Source organism: Helianthus annuus, chromosome 15, assembly GCF_002127325.2.
Source record: "Helianthus annuus cultivar XRQ/B chromosome 15, HanXRQr2.0-SUNRISE, whole genome shotgun sequence".
Lineage (NCBI taxonomy): Eukaryota > Viridiplantae > Streptophyta > Magnoliopsida > Asterales > Asteraceae > Helianthus > Helianthus annuus.
The window spans coordinates 32013008-32034504 of NC_035447.2; the positions used below are offsets into that span (position 1 = coordinate 32013008).

General features: G+C 37.1%; 2 protein-coding genes and 1 long non-coding RNA gene across 3 annotated transcripts; 1 reads left to right on the top strand and 2 right to left on the bottom strand.

Moving 5' to 3' along the window:
• The first annotated feature begins 782 nt into the window (after nucleotides 1-782).
• On the top strand, nucleotides 783-3554 carry LOC110911242 (glyceraldehyde-3-phosphate dehydrogenase, cytosolic). Its single transcript, XM_022155842.2, has 10 exons — nucleotides 783-839; nucleotides 915-1015; nucleotides 1114-1229; nucleotides 1923-2022; nucleotides 2099-2245; nucleotides 2477-2537; nucleotides 2618-2715; nucleotides 2795-2937; nucleotides 3030-3203; nucleotides 3288-3554. Exons 1-10 carry the CDS (start codon nucleotides 812-814, stop codon nucleotides 3328-3330), a joined length of 1011 nt encoding a protein of 336 aa, XP_022011534.1. The 5' UTR covers nucleotides 783-811; the 3' UTR covers nucleotides 3331-3554.
• A 286-nt stretch (nucleotides 3555-3840) lies between these two features.
• LOC110911243 (prohibitin-3, mitochondrial) lies at nucleotides 3841-7354 on the bottom strand. Its single transcript, XM_022155843.2, has 2 exons — nucleotides 6432-7354; nucleotides 3841-4088 (listed from the first exon to the last, which is right to left on the bottom strand). Exon 1 carries the CDS (start codon nucleotides 7274-7276, stop codon nucleotides 6434-6436), a length of 843 nt encoding a protein of 280 aa, XP_022011535.1. The 5' UTR covers nucleotides 7277-7354; the 3' UTR covers nucleotides 3841-4088; nucleotides 6432-6433.
• Nucleotides 7355-8742: 1388 nt separating this feature from the next.
• Nucleotides 8743-11326, bottom strand: LOC110911241. Its single transcript, XR_004881311.1, has 3 exons — nucleotides 10545-11326; nucleotides 9782-9872; nucleotides 8743-9077 (listed from the first exon to the last, which is right to left on the bottom strand). It is a non-coding gene; the product is annotated as an uncharacterized LOC110911241 (long non-coding RNA).
• Nucleotides 11327-21497: the final 10171 nt, after the last annotated feature.

Below are 21497 nucleotides of genomic sequence, written 5' to 3' on the forward strand. Positions count from 1 at the left end.
TCGAGCCAAGCTTTGGCTCATTTAAGTGATATCGAAGCGAGCTTGAGCCGAGCTTTTAGGTCGTTTGAGATTGTTCTCAAAATAGCTCAAGCTTTGGGTTTTACTCACTAGTCGAGCTCGAGCTCAAATAAGTAGACTCGAACCGAGCCGAGCTCGAGTAGCATAAGACTTAGCTCGGCCGACTCGTTTACATCCCTAAGCGTCTATAGGTGGCTTTTTAAGTCTTAATGACCACATAAAGAAATAAAGAATTATGCTTTCCTAATGATCTTACCCACATTTTCTTTGGCCATCTTGAAGAAAATCATGATATGAGATGTAATATATAGTAAATTTTACTTATCTTTTTTTTTCGAAATCGTACAACACATTAGTCTTACTAACACGTCCATATAAAATGCCAGAATTCGTCTCTCATTTGTTTTAGATGTCAACCCTTTTTTTATCAAGTAAATCTTCTTTTACATACAAGTTACCTACAAGCCCTAACTGTAACCCAAAAGTGTGTTTTCTAATTGTTTTGTATGTTATATACAAGTATGCATTTCTACAATCTACAATATTTCATATTTATTTTGAGGGGGTTCAAATGCTTTAATACATAACTTTAAAGCTTTATGTGAAACACAAACACAACTTGAAGGACTTAATCTAAAACTTCCCATCTCCAAAAAACATGCCTTAACAATCTTCATATTGAGCGAAGCTACCGGTCTACTTTGTCCACATTTAACTACCAACCGTTAAAGCTTCCAATATATATACACACATATGTACCTACATCCAGTCACACCATCATACAACACTAAGCATGGCCAAGATCAAGATCGGAATCAACGGTATAACCTCATTACTCGATCCTATTCGATTCCTTTTGTGCAACTTTTTTATCATTTTGGTTTGGTTCCATACAGGGTTTGGAAGAATCGGTCGTTTAGTGGCTAGAGTTGCGCTACAGAGCGATGATATTGAGCTTGTCGCGGTTAATGATCCTTTCATTACTACTGACTACATGGTTAGTTACTCGGTTTCTCCATCTTTACATGTTGTAAAGACATTGTGTAGGAAATTTGTTGTTTGTATGTGGATTTCACTTGTGTTGGTTTGTTTCAGATCTACATGTTTAAATACGACAGTGTGCATGGTCAATATAAAAAGGGTGAAATCAAAGTTAAGGATGACAAGACTCTTCTGTTTGGAGATAAGCCGGTTAAGGTTTACGGGATGAGGTAGGCCCCTTCGAGCATATATATAACATAGTTATATAAACAACAGACTCGTTTAGACTCGTGAGCTACGTATAAAAATGCAAGGCACTCTTGAGTGTTTAGGTCCCAAAAGCTTAAGCGTTGTTGCTCTATATACAACCAAATAAGCTTTATTACAAACAAGTTGTGTCCTAATATGTTTTATATGAACCTTTTTATCAGGCAAACATTTCATAAACGTTGAGTTTCGGTACTCGTAACTCAAATCCCTTCAGCAAACACGACTATCTACAATGTACTAGGGTCTATTAGACGAACGGCCGTGCCTTGGCTTAGAATTAACGTTTTTGAGTTACGTTTCTGATATCATTCCAATTTATATAATTATAGTCAAAATAATTAATATTTCAACTTAAATTATATTTGTAAATTTTGGAATAATTGTTAAACAATATTTTTGTAATAATACTTCTCAAGTATTTATACTTATAGTTCCTTCCCAAGGATGGGGGTATCTCATACATGTATATTCGTATTCTTGTATTTTTTTATCAGGCAAACATTTCATAAACGTTGAGTTTGAGCATGTTTAAGCATGGCTAGACTCGACCTCTTAGGTAGCCGGTCTTGAGTGGCTCACGAGCTGCTTGTCTCGACTACACCACCTAACATGAAAGTCGAGCATATTAACAATAATTTAATAACTAATTGCAGAAACCCGGAGGAGATTCCATGGGGTGAAGCTGGAGCTGAATTTGTTGTGGAATCAACAGGTGTTTTCACAGATAAAGATAAAGCTGCAGCTCATTTGAAGGTTAGATTATTGTTATTGTACTTTTATTGCAGGTGAAGTAAATATGTATTTAATTGCTAATTTTATTGTTGATTAGGGAGGTGCAAAGAAGGTTGTGATCTCAGCTCCAAGTGCAAATGCTCCTATGTTTGTGATGGGTGTAAATGAAAAGGAATACAAATCGGATATCACCATTGTTTCTAATGCTAGTTGCACAACTAACTGTCTCGCTCCACTCGCAAAGGTTGAACAACTCACTACTTGCTAACATGTTTGTGATCATCTTGGTATAAAAAAGCGTGTCGATAAAGAAATTATAAATGGTTTACATGATGAAGTCTAACATGTAAAAGAGAGCTTTAGATTATACAAAAAGCTTATTTAGTTGTGAATAAAGCAACGTCTAGCGCTTTTTAAAACCAGAGTGTCGTGACAAATGTTTTAAAGTTTAATGTTCTTTCTTTTTAATATACAGGTTATTCATGACAAATTTGGAATTGTGGAAGGCCTTATGACCACAGTTCACTCGATCACGGGTCAGGATATTGTCGTCCTACCCTTTTAATGTAAGATTATACCGAAACTAGATGCGGGCTAACCCTTTTTTGATATTCAGCGACTCAAAAAACTGTTGATGGTCCATCAATGAAGGATTGGAGGGGTGGAAGAGCTGCTTCTTTTAATATTATTCCCAGCAGCACTGGAGCTGCTAAGGTATGGTGTATAGTTTTTTAAATTCTATTTGCAGATATATCATAACTTCTTTTCCTAAATCAACTGCCCTCTTTCTAAGGCTGTTGGAAAAGTCCTTCCTGCCCTCAACGGGAAACTTACAGGGATGGCATTCCGTGTTCCTACTGTTGATGTATCGGTGGTTGACCTTACCGCTAGACTTGAGAAACCAGCATCGTATGATGACATCAAGGCTGCTATCAAGTAAGAATTTGATGATTATATGAATGATGTTTTAAGTATTTGATTATGATTATGATTATTTCGTATATTGTTGGGATTATTATGTTGTGTAGGGCTGAGGCAGAGGGAAGTTTGAAGGGAATCCTAGGGTACACCGAGGATGATGTTGTGTCGACAGACTTTGTGGGTGACCTCAGATCTAGCATATTTGATGCAAAGGCTGGCATTGCTCTCAACAACAATTTTGTAAAACTTGTCTCTTGGTACGACAACGAATGGGGATACAGGTACGGCTCATGAATTTAAATTAGTTTTGTTGTGGATATATCCAGGCATAAGTTGATTATTGGATATGTGTCATCGTGTTGCAGTAATCGTGTTGTTGACCTGATCCGCCATATGGCCAAGTCTTAAGTTGCTGACATGGCTGTGCAGCTGGAGGACAATACTTTATAATTGCAATTGCACGCGGATTTACTCAGCTTCCTGGCTGTGGAATTGTTTCGAGGAATAACTAGAATCAATATCATTACTTCGGTTTTTGGTTTACGCTCTGCATTGTTCACAATTTTGTGTAAATGAGATGGTTTGATTCAGCATAGAAGGTGCTGGTTAAGCTTATTTTAGCATGATAATGGCTCGACAAACGACATACGATCTATGCATTCCTCCTAATTGCATTCCTAATTCACTATAATCTATTCTCCGCTGTCGTTAAACTGGCAAGGACTAGAACATGCGAATCACTAATCTAAGTGCTTTTCCATGTCCTCTATAAAACATGATTGTTGAGTTTTAAAGATGCACAAGAATCTTGACATTAGTAACCATCATTTTTTTCAAGATCAGAAATATGAGTGATCAGCGATGATGACAAATGCGAGCAGAGAGAAAGGAAGTAAACAGTTTAGATAAGCAATCCAATTCCTAAAAACCACTAATATTTAAAATGATAAAACTGAAATTGCATATAGCAGAATGCAACACAAAATAGTTCAGAATTCACCAATCATTTGGTATGTAAAGAATGCCAACTCATAGAGGAAGTTTTGCCAAGTCACAAAAGTTGTTACAATTATTCTCTCATAAGCAGCATGTGTCTTCGTATTTCCAACGTAGCTAAATGTTGTAAGAAAATGATAGAATGCTATTGCCTTTGAAGCCAACCAGTCCTGCGAGCATAAAAATTCAGCAACAAATGAGATAAATTCATGCATAGGATATACAGAAGCCATTCACAAATCACAAATACATAGAAACAAAAGTCACCAAGAATCAACATCATAACAATGCTGCAATTTTATAAAACAGTCCAAAGTACCTCGATATCAAGCAAATTGAACTTTGTGCGGGTATCAGAATAGTTAGATATCACAAACAACTAATATCGGTAACATATACACTTTATCCAGATATATAGTGCAGAAGAAGACGACCAAAAAGAGGTATATAGTTGGAATAATTTACAGGCTTGCGATTGAATCAAACAGTCAAAAGTGACTCCATAACAAGCAATACCACAATATAAGATGTTCAACGTTATGCTGAATCACAACCAATAAGGCAATAATACGTTGAGAACTGCATAATAAACTTGTATGTAGTGCATGAAAGATAAATAGTAGTATGGAAGCAAGAAACACAAGGCGGTTACATAACAGTCTTGCATATCACTTGCAAAGCAATAAGCACAATGCATTATGCTGTTCTCGCGGTTAACGCATTATTGATTCTGATTTCTGAAATGAACGTCTCTTGTTGCTGTATGTGTTGCCTACAACTATTAAGAACCTAGATTAAGTACATTCAATGAAAACATGACTGTTGAAATCATTTAGCACTTGAATATTATACATATTATACATATTATTATGAAGTGATGATGAACAGTAAATGTTCAAAGTTCAATAAGATTTTTTTAAATAATTTTTTAATAATATTATTTTTTAGATATTAAAATGAAATGGTAATGAACTTAAATATGCGATAAGATTTTTTTTAAAAAATATATCTTTTAAATTTGTCATATTTTTTTATATTAGATTTAATGTTGTTCTAACAAATTACATCTGTAGTTTCTCACATACCGTAATAATACATCACCGCTACCGTATCATATCCAATCGATATCGTCTGAACAACGCCAATACCAATGTATACTTTATTAAAAACGAAGATGTATTCAGATTAGAGTTTTTATGCGCATCATAAACATGTACCATGACGAACCGAACCGGAACCGATTCCGACCGAACTACTTCGATATATACCAGAATCGGTATTATCAGAACCAATATATGTTTTTACAGTTTTCAATCGATGTAAAACACGTGTTGATATTCTTTTGGACATGTCACGACTTTATTTATCGAAATTTCTCTTTCGGTTGCTATAGCGACTGTCCGTACTATAACGAACCGAACCACTATTGATTGGGTTTCCGCCGCGTAGCGCGGGGAACTCAACTAGTTTTAAATAATTGACCGGGGTTACAAAGCACTCGAATATTTTAAATAATTAATCGGGATTACAATACAATTTTAAAATATAACCATCACAAAATACAAAACAAACAACTAAGAATGGAAACATATAAGCAATGATTCAAATCTATTATGCATTATCTAAATATTTAGTGCAGAAGAAAACCAAAAAGGGTATGGTTAGAATTTGAACCAATAATATGTTGAAAACTGCATAATACACTTGTATCACAAGCGGTTACATTACACAACAGTCTTGCATATCACTTTCAAAGCAATAAATACAATGCATTATGCTGTTTTTGCTGCTCAACATATTATTGGTTCTAAAAAAGAACATGTCTCATAGTTGTATCTGTTGCCTACAAGTATTAAGCAACCTAGTTTGTTGCAGTCATTTAGCACTAGAACAAGTGAATAAGTGATCAGGCTCATGATACAATTTTAGAATACAACCATAACAAACTAACAAACTTGCATATCACATTCAAAGCAACAGGTACAATGCATTATGTTGTTCTCGTGGCTCTAACATATTATTCGTTCTGAACACAAACTAACAAATTTGTGTCTCGTATTTGTTCCCTACAGCTATTAAAAAACCTACACAAAGCACATTCAAATGATAACTAAATGAGATGCGGTTATTTAGCACTCAACATTTAAACAAGTGATCATGCTCACAATCCAAATTTGGAATATAACTACAACAAACTAACAAACTAGTGTATCACATTCAAAGCAATAGACACAATACATTACGCTCGCAACTCAACATATTATTGGTTCTAAAATGAGCATGTCATATAGCTAATAAGAAACCTAGACAAAGATCATTCAAATGAAAACATGACTGACGCAGTCATTTAGCATTCAAACATTTAAACAAGTGACCAGGCTCACAATTAAAACATAACCATAATAAACTACCAAACAAAACAACTAATATTGGAAACATACGCGCAATTATTCAAATCTATTATGCAAAACAATACAAAACCAAAACAACATAAAGATAGAACAACAATATACCATCAACGACCCGGATTAAGCCCAAGAAGCATCTGGCTACCACTCCCCGGCAAATAAGTAACATTCCCACTCCTCGCCAAAGTCGACGAAATCTCCCTAGACGCCTCAATCCTCCTCAACTCAATCAATCCCATTCCAGCAGCCGCGGTGGCATCCGAAATCAGTTTCGCACTCTCACTCTCCCCTTCCGCCCTAATAATCGCCGCACGACGTTCCTGCTCCGCCTTCGCCACCACAAACTTAGACCTCTCCGCCTCCTGCTGCGCCACTTGCTTCTGCTCCACCGCCTTAGAGAACTCCGCACCATACGATAAATGCGTAATCGCCACGTCATCAAGCACAATGTTAAAATCCTTAGCTCTCCGTATCAAACTCTCTCGCACCAACGCCGACACCTGCGGCCGCTCCGTCAACAGCTGATCCGCGTTAAACTGCGCCACAACCGCCTTCAACACCTCGTTTCCGATCGACGGAAGCACTTTCTCGTCATACTCAAGCCCTAGGGTTTTGAAAATCGACGGTAAGTTATTAACCTCAGGTCGAGATAAAACCCTAAGGGTTAGGTTAACCATTTGGAGGTCTTTTGTGCCGGAGATTGAGGAGAAAGTGTGAGGTCTGGTGCGGATGTCGAAGATGTAAGGCGTTTGGAGCCATGGAATGAGGAAGTGAGTACCTTCGCCGACGGTGTCGTCAATAACACCGCGGAAACGGTCGAAGAGGACGGCGCGTTGGCCGCCATCGACGGTGTAGAGGGCGGAACTGGCGACGGTTGCGGCGGTGCCGATGCCAAAGGCGGCGCGTGCGAGGTTTGTGAGGAAGGAAACTGCTGCTTGATTGGATCCCATTGTTGTAGGTTGAATTTGCAGAGAAAGGTTTAGAGAGAGAGGATGGGTTTTAGAGAGAGAGAGATCTGGTGAGGGTTTTAGAGGTTGTTTTGTGGCTTATTGTGCAAGTTGCTTTAATGGGCCGGATAAAGGAAAGCCCAACTAAAGCATAATGTTGATGTTGGCCCGGAAAGCTTCAGCCACCTTCAGCTTGTTGTCCAAGTTGCTCGGATGGGCCTGCTATTGCTATCAAGTAAAAAAAATACAAATGTGTATAAAAACTAGTCTAAGAACCCGCGAGTTTCGCAGGTGGTTTAGCACCAACTAAATACATAAAAATTCTAAACGTTGAAGCGTTAACCTATGATTTGGTAAACCTAATATTTTGAGACCGTTGAGCACATCCCAATAGTACATCCGCTCATCTCTTTTACATATTAACTTTTTGTCAACTAAACCTTCATGATCTTTTCATGCCTTTTGGCCAATATGACTTGCAACGAAGAACGGTGATAACGAAACTATCACCCACGACTTTTTATGACATGTCATTTTGGATTAGGTTTTTAATTCAATTTTTATTCACAAACGTTGTGCATATGGAGGTATGTAAGGGGCTATTTGATCTATATCAATCAAAAGTGTATAAAAAATACAAAGTGTCATATTAACGAATGAAATGGGTTGTGCTTTATATCAAACGGGGCACACATAAAATGTTAGATGACTTGAAAGCGGCTCTCTATTCTTGGAGCATACTTCATTACTACCACATCAACACGGAAACCAATGCAAACTGCAAGACAAAAAAAAACAAACAAACCTTATTTTAGGAAAACCTTATTAGGAAGGACTTCAGTGATTGAAGGACAATAAACTGGGTTGATGGTTTTCTCTATATCTTTAACCTCCAAGTATGTGTATAATATGGTGGGTAGTACTGGCCTATAAATTAGTTACTATACATCGGTGGGCAAAAGATCAAATACAAATAATCTTAACATACTAAACATACAAATTGAAGGAAAACCCAAAAGACAAGGTGGCATTTTTGTAATTACCACCAACTATCAAAGTTACAACCAAAAATACCTAAAAAAACACAATTTTTTTTTTAACATTTTTTATTAAAAAATCGCTACATTTCGTTAGCAAAAAAAAAAAAATTTTTTTTAGCTGCTACTAAAAGTAGCGATTTTTTAATAAAAAATGTTAAAAAAATAAAATAAAATAATTTGTGTGTTTTTTTTATATTTTTTTAGGTTTTTTTGGGGGTTTAGTTTTTAGCATTTTAGCTTGGGTGGGGGGTGGGGGGGTTAGGTTTTTTTTAGGTTTTTGGGGGGTGGGGGGAGGGGTTAGGTTTTTTTAGGTTTTTGGGGGTGGGGGGGTGGGGGTTTAGGTTTTTTTTGGGGGTGGGGGGAGTGGTTAGGTTTTTTTAGGTATATTTGTAGAGTAACTTTGATAGTTATTGATAATTACAAAAATGCCACCTTGTCTTTTTGAGTTTTCCTTCAATTTGTATGTTTAGTATGTTAAGATTATTTGTACAAGAACTTTACCCTACATCGGTAATCTCCAACAAATCTAGCAGATTCAACAAATCTAGCAGAGTCAACAGTGGCATACTTTATTCAAGCTGTACACCAATCAACCCAAACTCCATTATTGTGCTTGAATCTTAACTCCACCCTTGAATTATAAGAAACTACCAAATTGCCATTGACACCGAGAATCTTGATACTTGGTACCCCATATTGGTCTTTTTTCCATCTTGTGGTTCTATCTATCCCATCTATTATAATCCCCAATCAGTTGTGCTTCCCTATTCATTTATAAAGCAAACCAACAAATCAGAATACTAAAAAAATATTTGCAGCTACAAGGTTGTATAAGAACATTTAACTTTATAGTAATTAATGAGAATCAAATAATCCATATATATACATACCAACTCAAGAAAGCAAATGTAAGATACCTACATAGATTAACATAATAACCAAATTACATATATGTGAACCAAATATGTTTTTAAAAAAGTCTCAGTTTGACTTCTAAAAGTCAAAAGCTGACTAATAAGCTTCAAATACAATAATAATACAAACCTTTAAATATGACGATATATGATATTGTGTACATCGAAAGAACTTTTCATGACTCTCACCCGTTTGACCAGTTTGACGCATATAAATCGTTCCATTTTTAGATATATTATTTGACCCATTTGAGATAAATCACAACTCATTTCAACCCATTTCTAATCCAACTGAAAGAGTACCAAACTGAATAGAGCAATCGTGCCTGGTGCATATAAGAAAAGAAAACCGAAGTAAAAAAGAACAAATCTTGACCACATTTGACTTTTGAGCGTTAACTAAATAAGTTACTTTTAGAGGGGTATTTGGGATTTGCTTATTGAACTGATTAAAATAACTTATTACCATACACCAAACACCATCAAAGCAGCTTATTACCATACAAAACATATTCAAATAACAACTTAGAATATGAAAGAAAAAAAACACACACATTTATTAAACTTGCCTCGTTTCACTGAATTTACGTGCATGGCATATCCACTCGAAAAGCTCTACTCCAGCAGCATACTCCATGACTATTGCTAAATGAGTTCATGTTAGTAACACCTAAAAAGTAGTCCCAAAAAAACATAAAATAGTTTTTTTTTTCTTTATATAAGATTAAACTCGAAACTTTTATTGGTTTCTCATCAAAGTCTTAGGAATTTATTGGATAATATGACAATTTGGCTTCTTTAGTGTCACTTGAACTTTTATATGTCAAATTTCTAATTCTTTATGTAGAGAATTTTGACACCTATATTAATGAATACATAAGTGTTACTTTTGAGACCAAGGGTAGGGTAATATAAGTTGCAAAATTATCTCAATCCTAAATTTATAATAAGTTTAGTTTGACCATCTATAGCATCTTGTATAAACTTGACTTTTGGGACTATTGGATTAATAGCAATATAAAAAACTTATGAGAATTTTAATTTGAAAATTGGTTGGGTTGAATCTTCAAAGTAAAAGTTAACATTTTAGGATTTAGGAATCATTAATGTCAATGTAATCAGTATATCCATTTAGCAAAATACAACAAATACACAGTCAAGAAATGAGACATGAAATGGCAGATTGTCACAAAGAAAAGCTATGGGCTCCTAGAAGATCATTTTAGTCCACTAATCAATTGTTTTTCCAGCCCCAGCCAAAAGATTGTCACAAAAAAAAAAACACAACTATGTATGCAAAATCAGTACCAAATATACCTTAGCGAGTGTAACTTCGAATCATCCTCTCTTTCTACAGTCTCCGACAGCTCCGTCAGTTAAGTTGCAATCGTCGATCGGTCGGTGACAGGTGGTGATAAACATAACAGAAAACAATGATTCCGGTGAAACATTAAAGGCGGAACACTGTGTGATAAACCGTGTTCGTTGTCGTCGTTCATGGCCTGAGGTTATATATAGCCCATTTTAGTTTCTAAGTCAAAGTACTTCTTTTATCTGTATATTGAAAGAGAAGAATAATAGAGCTAAGAAGTGGATGAAATATTAATTAAGCCAAGAAAACATGATTAAGATTAGGTAGAACACATAATAAAGTTGACAATGATGGCTTCTTTGATTGAAACCATTTACTTATAGAAAAATGAGGGTTAGGTCACCAAGAGTCGCTACGAGGGTTCGGCTTCGTTGGCGCCAACGACCTGGTGAAGGCGGGCTTTGGCGGTTGCAGCCTCATCAACCTTTCTTCTGTACACTTCCAAACACTCTCTTTCTAATTCCATTGACATTCTATCTTTCTCTGCTTTATTTTCACCTATGTCCATCCATATTTGTTGCACACAAGCCCCAATCCAAAACCAAAACGAAGTAAATAGCAAGAAAATAACAAAAGCTCGTTGGAGATTCTAGTTCAACTCCAGTTATTGAATGGGAAAAATGAGCAATCAAGATGATGATTGAAAAAAATACGTTTTTTTTTTCCTTTTACCATTAAGAGAATCTAGTTGAACTGTTGATTCCTTAACTAAAATCAAACCATTTTTCTATAACAATTCTATATGAATAGGTGATTAAATTGCTTAATGATTAGTCAAGTGGCAAGCGTACTGTCACAGCCCCCGATCCCGAATCCCCGGGAACGGGCGGCCGCGAGCCAGTTTCGGTGGTATCGTGTTATTTATTCAATTTGGCAGCGGAAATTTTCATCAGGACCGTAGTTAGGAAATATTTTATCAGAGTAAACCACCACATTTTATAATATTAAACACATGGGTAAAACCCAAGTTTTCAGTACACATAATTTCATAGAGATACACCCTATTTTATTTAAGAAAAACATCTATTTCTTTTTAGGTAACTTTATTGCCACTTTTCCAAGCCTTCAGTGCTGTCCAGCTGGCTTCTATTTGGCTTTCACATTTTGTTACCTGAAACGCGTTTTAAAAACATTTTGTCAGTGGGAAATACTGGTGAGTGAATCCCAGTTTAATCAAGTTGAAATACCAATCATTTTACAGTATTGAGGGCACATCCGCAATTACATTTGTTTTCAAGAAATAACAATTAACATTAGTGGTACTGTCATACTCAACTTGTGGAATGTTACTACGCCAGTAACAAATTTTGTATACAAAACCCCAACATACCCACTATAATTGTATTCTTACAAATACTCAATAACTGCTTTGTATATATTTAATTAAGTGAGGTTTTGTAAAAATAGTTTGCAAAAAGGAGATTACTCACAAAAATGAGTATATAAAAAGAAGGATCACTCACATTGCTGTTTTAGGGTTTTCAGTAAGGATTTCCTGGGAATAATCTATAAATTACACAAAGGCACGTGTGTTAGTATAATAACCCATTTTAACATTAGTAATACCCTCCCCGAGACGGCATTCCAATGACTACGTTGGGCAGAACCACGACAGCCGTTACGGAACCCTAGATCAATCGGGCAGAGTATCTAATACGTCTCCAGGGGTTATAATACTTACATCGTAGCAGAACCTCGCTATTTAGGGGGTATTAGACTCGGGTATAATGCCCACTATTCAGAAATTGTGATTAGAAAGAAAGAAATGAATGATCGGAAATGAAATCCCGAGGCCTCCTTATATAGTGCCTGATTCTGATCCTCTCGTGGCCCGCGTAAATGTAAGCAATGGCTTACGCGGCCCGCCTGAGCTAAAGAAAACAAACGATCAGGTTCTGATCCTAATACCGCCCGCGTAAGGGTTGGGGTGGGTCTATGCGGCCCGCCTCAACTTAAATAAACTTGTTTTTTAATTATTTTTAATGTTATGTTATACTTCGAGCTCAGTTTTCACATACGGGGTATATTTAAAGACATTTTGGATATTTTAAGATATATTAGAGTGTCGGAAAGGTATAAGGGTGTCGGTTTACATTTGGGCTGTTATATCCCCCCCACCTTGTTTTAGAGCTCGTCCTCGAGATCTACTGGAACAAGTGTGGATATTTCTTTTGCATTTCTGATTCAAGCTCCCATGTATACTCAGATCCTCTTTTGGAGTCCCACTTCACTTTGACCAGAACTAATCTCTTATGCTTGAGATTCTTAATTTTTCTGTCTTCAATTTGCAGAGGCCTTTCTACAAACTTAAGTTGTTCATTTACCTCTATATCCTTAAGAGGTACTATCAGTGATTCGTCGGATAAGCATTTCTTGAGATTAGATACATGAAATACATCATGTATTCCTGCCATTTCCTCTGGCAGTTGTAGCTGATAGGCTACATGTCCTATTCTTCTAATAATCTTAAAAGGTCCAATATACCTGCAACTTAGCTTTCCTCTTTTGATGAATCTTACCACTCCTTTCCAAGGAGAGACTTTTAATAATACCTTGTCACCTACATGAAATTCTAACGGCTTACGCCCGTTATCAGCGTAGCGTTTCTGCCGATCACGTGCTGCTTTCAGTCGTTCTTTGACTTGAATGATTTTATCGGTTGTTTCTTGCACTATCTCAGGTCCAGATAATTGCTTTTCCCCAATTTCTGCCCAACAGACTGGGGTTCTGCACTTTCGTCCATAAAGTGCTTCGAATGGTGCAGCATTAATACTTGTGTGATAACTGTTATTATAAGAAAATTCTATTAAAGGTAAGTGATCATCCCAATTACCTCCGAAATCAATTATACAAGCTCTAAGCATGTCCTTCGTTGTCTGAATTGTCCTTTCACTTTGCCCGTCCGTTTGAGGATGGTAAGTTGTGCTTAGATTCAGCTTGGTTCCCATTGATTTTTGGAAACTTGTCCAAAAATGAGAGGTAAAACGGCTATCTCTATCAGAAACAATTGATAAAGGTATTCCATGTAATAAAACAATTTCATTTACATACAATTTGGCTAATTGTTCCATACTAAAAGTTTCCTTCATTGGTAGGAAATAAGCTGACTTAGTTAGCCTATCTACAATCACCCAGATTGTATCATTACCTTTTCTTGTTTTGGGTAATTTGGTAACAAAATCCATTGTTATCAATCCCCATTTCCACACTGGCATTTCTAACTGTTGCAACAATCCTGAGGGTTTCTGGTGTTCAGCTTTAACTTGTGAACAAGTTAAACACTTAGAAACATAAGCTGCTATATCCCTTTTCATTCCTATCTACCAGAAATTTTTCCTTAAATCTTGATACATTTTATCACTTCCTGGATGCATCGTATATTTAGATTTATGGGCTTCTTCTAATATACGGTGGCGTAGATTTCCTAATTTAGGTATCCACATTCTCTTTTTATGGAATCTCCAAATTCCATCTGTTCCTTGTTCTAATCCTTTAATCATTCCTTTTAATTTTTCAGTATCCTCCTTGATTACTGATTCTTGTGCTTTTCTTATCTGATCATTTAAATCTACTTGTAGATTTAACTTAAGAGAATGTACCCTTTTTGGCTTTTCGTGATACTTTCGACTTAAAGCATCTGCCACTACATTAGCTTTCCCTGCATGATACTGGATATCACAATCATAATCACTAAGCATTTCCATCCAGCGTCTTTGTCTCATATTTAACTCTTTTTGCCCAAAAACATACCTTAAACTCTTATGGTCGGTGAATATGGTAAATTTTCTACCATAAAGGTAATGTCTCCAAATCTTAAGGGCAAAAATTATGGCTCCTAATTCCAAATCATGGGTTGAATAATTTTCTTCATGATTTTTAAGTTGTCTAGATGCGTAAGCTATAACCTTTTGACGTTGCATCAACACACATCCGTAACCTAACTTAGAAGCGTCACAATAGACTACAAAGTCTTCAGTTCCTTCTGGTAACGCTAATATGGGTGTGTGGTTTAGTCTTTGCTTAAGGATTCTAAAGGCTTCTTCTTGTTTTAGTCCCCATTCAAACTTAACAGATTTACAGGTTAACTTGGTTAAGGGAATGGCTATTCTAGAAAAATCTCGAATAAATCTTCTATAATAACCGGCCAATCCTAAGAAACTTCTAACCTCGGTTGGTGACTCAGGGGTTTTCCATTTGGTAATTGCCTCGATCTTTGTTGGATCCACATGGATTCCTTCATGGTTAACTAAATGTCCAAGAAATTGTACCTGTTTTAACCAAAACCTCCACTTTGAAAACTTAGCGTAAAGCTTTTCCTTTCTTAACAGACTTAAAAGTAAGTGCAAATGCTTTGCATGCTCCTCTTTACTTTTAGAGTAAATTAGAATATCATCTATGAAGACAATTATGAATTTATCCAAATATGGCTTACATATTCGGTTCATCATGTCCATAAATGCGGCTGGGGCATTGGTTAAACCAAATGGCATGACAGTAAATTCATAATGACCATACCTTGTTCTAAATGCGGTTTTAGGAATATCCTCTTCCTGTACCTTTAATTGATGATATCCTGATCTTAAATTAATTTTAGAGAAAAATCGAGCTCCTTGAAGTTGATCGAACAGATCATCGATCCTCGGTAATGGATACCGATTCTTAATCGTGACCTTGTTCAATTCACGGTAGTCAATGAACATACGCATTGATCCATCCTTCTTTTTGACAAATAAAATCGGTGCTCCCCATGGCGATGAGCTTGGCTGTATGAATCCTTTTTCCAACAATTCGTCTAATTGGTTCTTTAGTTCCTGCATTTCGGCGGGTGCCAAACGGTAAGGTGCTTTGGCAATCGGTGCTGTCTCTGGTAGCAGGTAGATTCTGAATTCAACTTCCCTATCTGGCGGCAGTCCTGACAATTTCTCTAGAAAGACATCTGAAAACTGGGACACTACTGGAATGTCTTTTAATTCTTTTCCTTTTTTTTTGGGTAAATTTCCTTTAGTGTTAGTGATTATAGAAATCAAATACACTATAGATCCTTTTCTTATATAACTTGCGGTTTTCATCACAGAGATGAATTTAGTGGATCTAGATGGCTTATCTCCTCTAATTGTGATCTTTTCACCCCTTGGTGATTTTACTTGAATTGACTTTTGATCACATAAAATACTGGCTTTATTGGCTATTAACCAATCCATTCCTAATACAACATCAAATCCTGCCAGATTCATTGGATAAAGGTTTGCAGTAAATTTTTTATTAAAAATTTCTATTCTTGCTCCCTGCAAGATTTCAGAAATCCTAACGGTTTCTCCATTTGTTGTCTCTACTAGACATTCTTGTGGTAGTTTAGTTAATGATTGATTTAGGAGTTTGCAAAACGAAGTATTAATAAAACTTTGGTTTGCACCAGAGTCAAATAATACTTTAGCAAAAATATCATTAACTAAAAACGTACCAGCTATGACGTCCGGAATCATCTTGGCTTCATCTGCAGTTAGAACGAATGCTCTAGCATTTTTATGATTCTTGTTGTTTGCAGTTGGAGCCAATTTCGGATAATTTGTCCTGATGTGACCTTTTTCTCCACAATTGAAACACATTCCATTACTGGATTTCTTCTTGCAATTCTCTTCCTTGTGTCCTAGGGCCTTGCAAACATTGTAGTGAATGGAGCATTTTCCTGAATGCTTCTTTCTGCAGGTTTTGCAGTATGGTGCAGAGGTAGAACCTACATTCCTACGGTTGAAATTCCCAGAACGGAATTCTTGGGTAAGCCTTTGGGTTATGTTTCTCATCTGGTCTTCTTTTCTAGTACGGATTAACTCACATGTCAAGGTATTGGCTAGTTCTACAGCTTCTTCTATGGTTTGGGGTCTAGCTGCCTTGACTACATGTCTAATCTCTCCAATTAATCCCCAGATGTAACGGAGATTAATACCGGTTCAGGTGATGCAAGGGTTGGTACTATTCTAGCATATTCAAAGAATGTGGTAGTATAACCCTTACTATCTAACCCGGTCATTCTAAGATTCAGAAATTTGTTTGCTATCTGTTCATTTTCATTGGGAGGGCAGAACTTCCTTTCTACCATATTTTTAAACTCCTCCCATTCCATGCTATAAACCCTCTCACTTCCTCTTGACTGGAGGATGGTGTTCCACCATTCTAGAGCTGAGTTTTTAAACAGATTCGAAGCAAACATTATTTTATCCTTTTCAGCACATTTGCTTATTTTCAGAACAGCCCCAGTCTTTTCTATCCAGCGTAGAGCTGCAATGGGTCCTTCATTGCCCGAGAATTCTATTGGTTTACAGGACCAGAATTCTTTGTAAGAACAACCATATGGCATGGTTCTTCTTCTTTTGGGAATGGGCACCTGAAGTACGGGTCCATTGTTCACGCTGTGTTCTGGTTCAGTTGGTCGCTTACTGCTATGCTTACTTTTATTATTCGCTTCTTGAACTGTTTGAATAATAAATGGCATTGCATCTATAATTCCTTGTGCCACTATGTGTTGAACGACACTATTATCCATTTGATTTCCATTGTTATTCGGATTCTCGTTATTCAGATTATCATTATTCAAGTGGTTGTTGTTCTGAATATTATCATTCTGGTTTTCTTGATTCACTTCGTTGTCCATCTGAATTTTAAACATTTACCAAATATTAATATCACAAATAATATTTGAATATAGCCAATCACATGACACGCACTTTTGGTCAAAAGTGTCGAGCATTGCGACTTTTACTCTATTGGTATATTATGCATCTATTACACACCAGTACTGAAATTAAAATTACAATACCGACTGAAATGTAAAGCTACAATACTAGTAATATGCATCCATAGTTTTTTTTAACACATACACACATATATTATTATATTATATTATTATTATTATTACTACCGTTTCCACCATCACATTCATGGATATGGATTCATCCAAAAATCTATAATGCGTTCGTCGTATTTCCATACGAGACGCTCTCCCACCTGTCGCATTCTCTCACTGCTTTCTAAAATTTCCTCACCGAAAGTCCTAAGTTCTTGTACATTTTATGCACTCATTGGGGGTGCAGGTTCTAGGACTAGGTTTGGAATCTGGGGTGCGGGTTCCTGATATGAAGGTATAGGGGCCTGATATGGGTAGGGATTTTCTAAGATCTCCCTAATGTATGCATCACTAATGTTATAGGGATCTTGAGGATCTAACCCTGGGTAGGCTCCTTAGTTGGGTATTGGCACATTTTCCTGAATCGGGTAACGTTGCACATAGTCCCTAACATCGTCCCACCAGGGGTCGTAATTGTTTGGGTCTAGGGGATTTGGTGCAGGTACCCTAGGTATCTCCTCCGGGTTGAAATCATGCATTTCTACTTGATTTCCAAGGTTTTCTATTTCCATGGGATAATCAGGAATTGGTGGTTGTGATTGGGGTGCTAGCATTTGCTCCAGGTTTGGGTCAGCTGCAGTGGTTGCTAAAATGTGGATGTTGGCTATACCCCTATTAAGCATATCCTGGGCATATGCATCAGTTTCTCTTTTAGCTGCGGCTAACACTCGCTGTTCCTGCAACTTTCATGCGCTTTCTACGCTCATGTGCTCCCCTACTGAACCATCCCCTCTTTTCTGAGGAAATGGCTCTTCAGATTGAGCCTTAAACACAAAGATTCCTTCTTCCGTATCAGCAGAGTACCCTGAGAGGGCAGGCTGAGAAGAGGAGGTGCCTTCGCTCCTAGGCGAACCAGACAATTGACGATACGCGTCAGATGGTCCTTGGTCGCTCATACTGTAAACTAACAGATAGTCAGATAACACATAACAAGAAAATACAATTATGCACGTATTTTCATTATTTATTTCCTAACACTTCGAATTTTGATGTCAGCAGAACACTTCTGTGGCTGAATCAGTGGCATAGCTCTGATACCACCTTCTGTCACAGCCCCCGATCCCAAATCCCTGGGAACGGGCGGCCGCGAGCCAGTTTCGGTGGTATCGTGTTATTTATTCAATTTGGCAGCGGAAATTTTCATCAGGACCGTAGTTAGGAAATATTTTATCAGAGTAAACCACCACATTTTATAATATTAAACACATGGGTAAAGCCCAAGTTTTCAGTACACGTAATTTCATAGGGATACACCCTATTTTATTTAAGAAAAAAATCTATTTCTTTTTAGGTAACTTTATTGCCACTTTTCCAAGCCTTCAGTGCTGTCCAGCTGGCTTCTATTTGGCTTTCACATTTTGTTACCTGAAACGCGTTTTAAAAACATTTTGTCAGTGGGAAATACTGGTGAGTGAATCCCAATTTAATCAAGTTGAAATACCAATCATTTTACAGTATTGAGGGCACATCCGCAATTACATTTGTTTCCAAGAAATAACAATTAACATTAGTGGTACTGTCATACTCAACTTGTGGAATGTTACTACGCCAGTAACAAATTTTGTATACAAAACCCCAACATACCCACTATAATTGTATTCTTACAAATACTCAATAACTGCTTTGTATATATTTAATTAAGTGAGGTTTTGTAAAAATAGTTTGCAAAAAGGAGATTACTCACAAAAATGAGTATATAAAAAGAAGGATCACTCACATTGCTGTTTTAGGGTTTTCAGTAAGGATTTCCTGGGAATAATCTATAAATTACACAAAGGCACGTGTGTTAGTATAATAACCCATTTTAACATTAGTAATACCCTCCCCGAGACGGCATTCCAACGACTACGTTGGGCAGAACCACGACAGCCGTTACGGAACCCTAGATCAATCGGGCAGAGTATCTAATACGTATCCAGGGGTTATAATACTTACATCGTAGCAGAACCTCGCTATTTAGGGGGTATTAGACTCGGGTATAATGCCCACTATTCAGAAATTGTGATTAGAAAGAAATGAACGATCGGAAATGAAATCCCGAGGCCTCCTTATATAGTGCCTGATTCTGATCCTCTCGCGGCCCGCGTAAATGTAAGCAATGGCTTACGCGGCCCGCGTGGCCTAGGGTTCTAGATTGTAGCTGGTCCGGGTCATGAATAGGCTCAACACACGTCAGACACGTGTCGTCACCAATTATCTAATCTGTATTATGTAGAAGTAGACAGAAAAACGATTGATTCCCAACTATTATTCAACAAAATTTAAGTACATTCAGGATGCTATATGAGGTCATACATAAATCAAATACTTTAAAAATAAAAGCTAACTCAAGTTCGTTCAAGATGCTTTATGAGGTCATACGTAAATCATATACTTTAAAACCAGACACATGTTGAGAGAACACATATAAAAAGAAGCAACATTGGCATACATAAAAAGCAAAACTGAAAAAACTTTTGAATAAAAGAACCGTAAGTAAGAGTCAAACCACCATCTCCTAAAATGAAGGCATATGCATAACCACTAAACCAGTGTGTAGTGTAAACCTGATAAACCTGCGAATCCAATATTTAGTAATACACTAACTAAACAGCAAGCAATTTGTCCCTGTCATCTTTATACATGATGTCACAAAGAGGAAATGAAAAGCAACACAAACTCACTTGAACACCGGCGATGACCTGCGTTATCATCCCTGAAAATTCAAAAGCAATGACATGAGAAACAGTGAACAACTAACAAACACATAGAGAGCAAAAAGGTGTCCTGTTCATGCAGCGAAATAAGAGACACTAAACAAATATAACCCTTTCAATGTTGTTCACATCTCCGAGAAGATTAACCCGTTGACCGTCTGTTAAGACATCCTTGTTGACCGTCAGAGGCTCTTCAAGATGAATTTCAACATTGTTCTGAACAGTGTGTTGTGCCTGAACTGAAACTTCACAATCATATCATGGTCAAATATCATTGTCATGTAATTTGACTTAGAACATAGTCAAAGTAGATTACTTGAAGAAGAAGTGTTAAGTGTATCGACAATAGGTTGACATACCACTATCTTTGTCAATTTTCTGTTCTTTTCCATTAATGGAAAGATTTATCGGACTGTTTATCTGGCCGACTGAACTCAGTTATCCAAGTGTTAAGTGAAAATCGATTACTTACACAAAAACTAAAGAATGTAAAACTATTTAAATTTTTCTTAATAGAATGATACTGTAACGCCTCGTATTTTCGTACTTTTATATTTTTAGAAAATTCAAGTTCGTTTTCTATTTTTAGAAAATCAGACTGAAAAACGGAATAAAAACGTCAAACGACGCATTTTTACGCGCTTTTAACGCAAACGACAACGAACGCGTCACGTACTCATCTTCGACATCATTGGCGTATTTTTGAACCTAAAAATAATATCCTACGATATTTCACGACGTTCAGTTGTGAAATCGGGCTTCAGAACTGTATCGGGTCGCGCGAAGCGGGTTTGTGGGCCTGGGCCCAAGCCCGATTTAAAAACCTAACTATTAATACCTTTTGTTATAAGTTGCAAACCCTAAACATCCTTCTTATCTTGAATCAGCCGCACATACCAACACCCACACTTGAGTTCCCACCTATTTCACTTCTTCTTCTACATCTTAACAACACCTCCATCTTCTTCACAAATCAAACCTCATCAGACCCTCCTTCACTCTCCCCTCCCTCTCGAACTATACTACAGCATACACACACCAAAAGCCTTAGATCAACCATCACTCAGCCATCTATTTCCCCTGTTAATCCTCGATGAACGGCCACCACCACCATCGTTTGCAGCGGCGGCGATGATGGTGCACGGCGGCGGTTACACATACGAGAGAGAGAGAGACGCGGTGAACGAGGTGAGAAGAAGACGGCGGCCAACGGCAGTGGGTCCGACGGCGGCGATAGCCACGTTTCAGTGGCGGAGACTCGGTTTGTTTCGGGGCAGGTCCGGGTTGGTTTAGCAGCAAGG

Excerpts from the sequence above, each read along its gene's own strand:
- LOC110911243 (XM_022155843.2), bottom strand. The coding sequence starts at position 7,276 with ATGGGATCCAATCAAGCAGCAGTTTCCTTCCTCACAAACCTCGCACGC.
- LOC110911242 (XM_022155842.2), top strand. The coding sequence starts at position 812 with ATGGCCAAGATCAAGATCGGAATCAACG. Across the intron at positions 2,246-2,476 it reads GTCTCGCTCCACTCGCAAAG|GTTATTCATGACAAATTTGG; the intron begins GTTGAACAACTC and ends TTTAATATACAG. Across the intron at positions 2,538-2,617 it reads CACAGTTCACTCGATCACGG|CGACTCAAAAAACTGTTGAT; the intron begins GTCAGGATATTG and ends TTTGATATTCAG.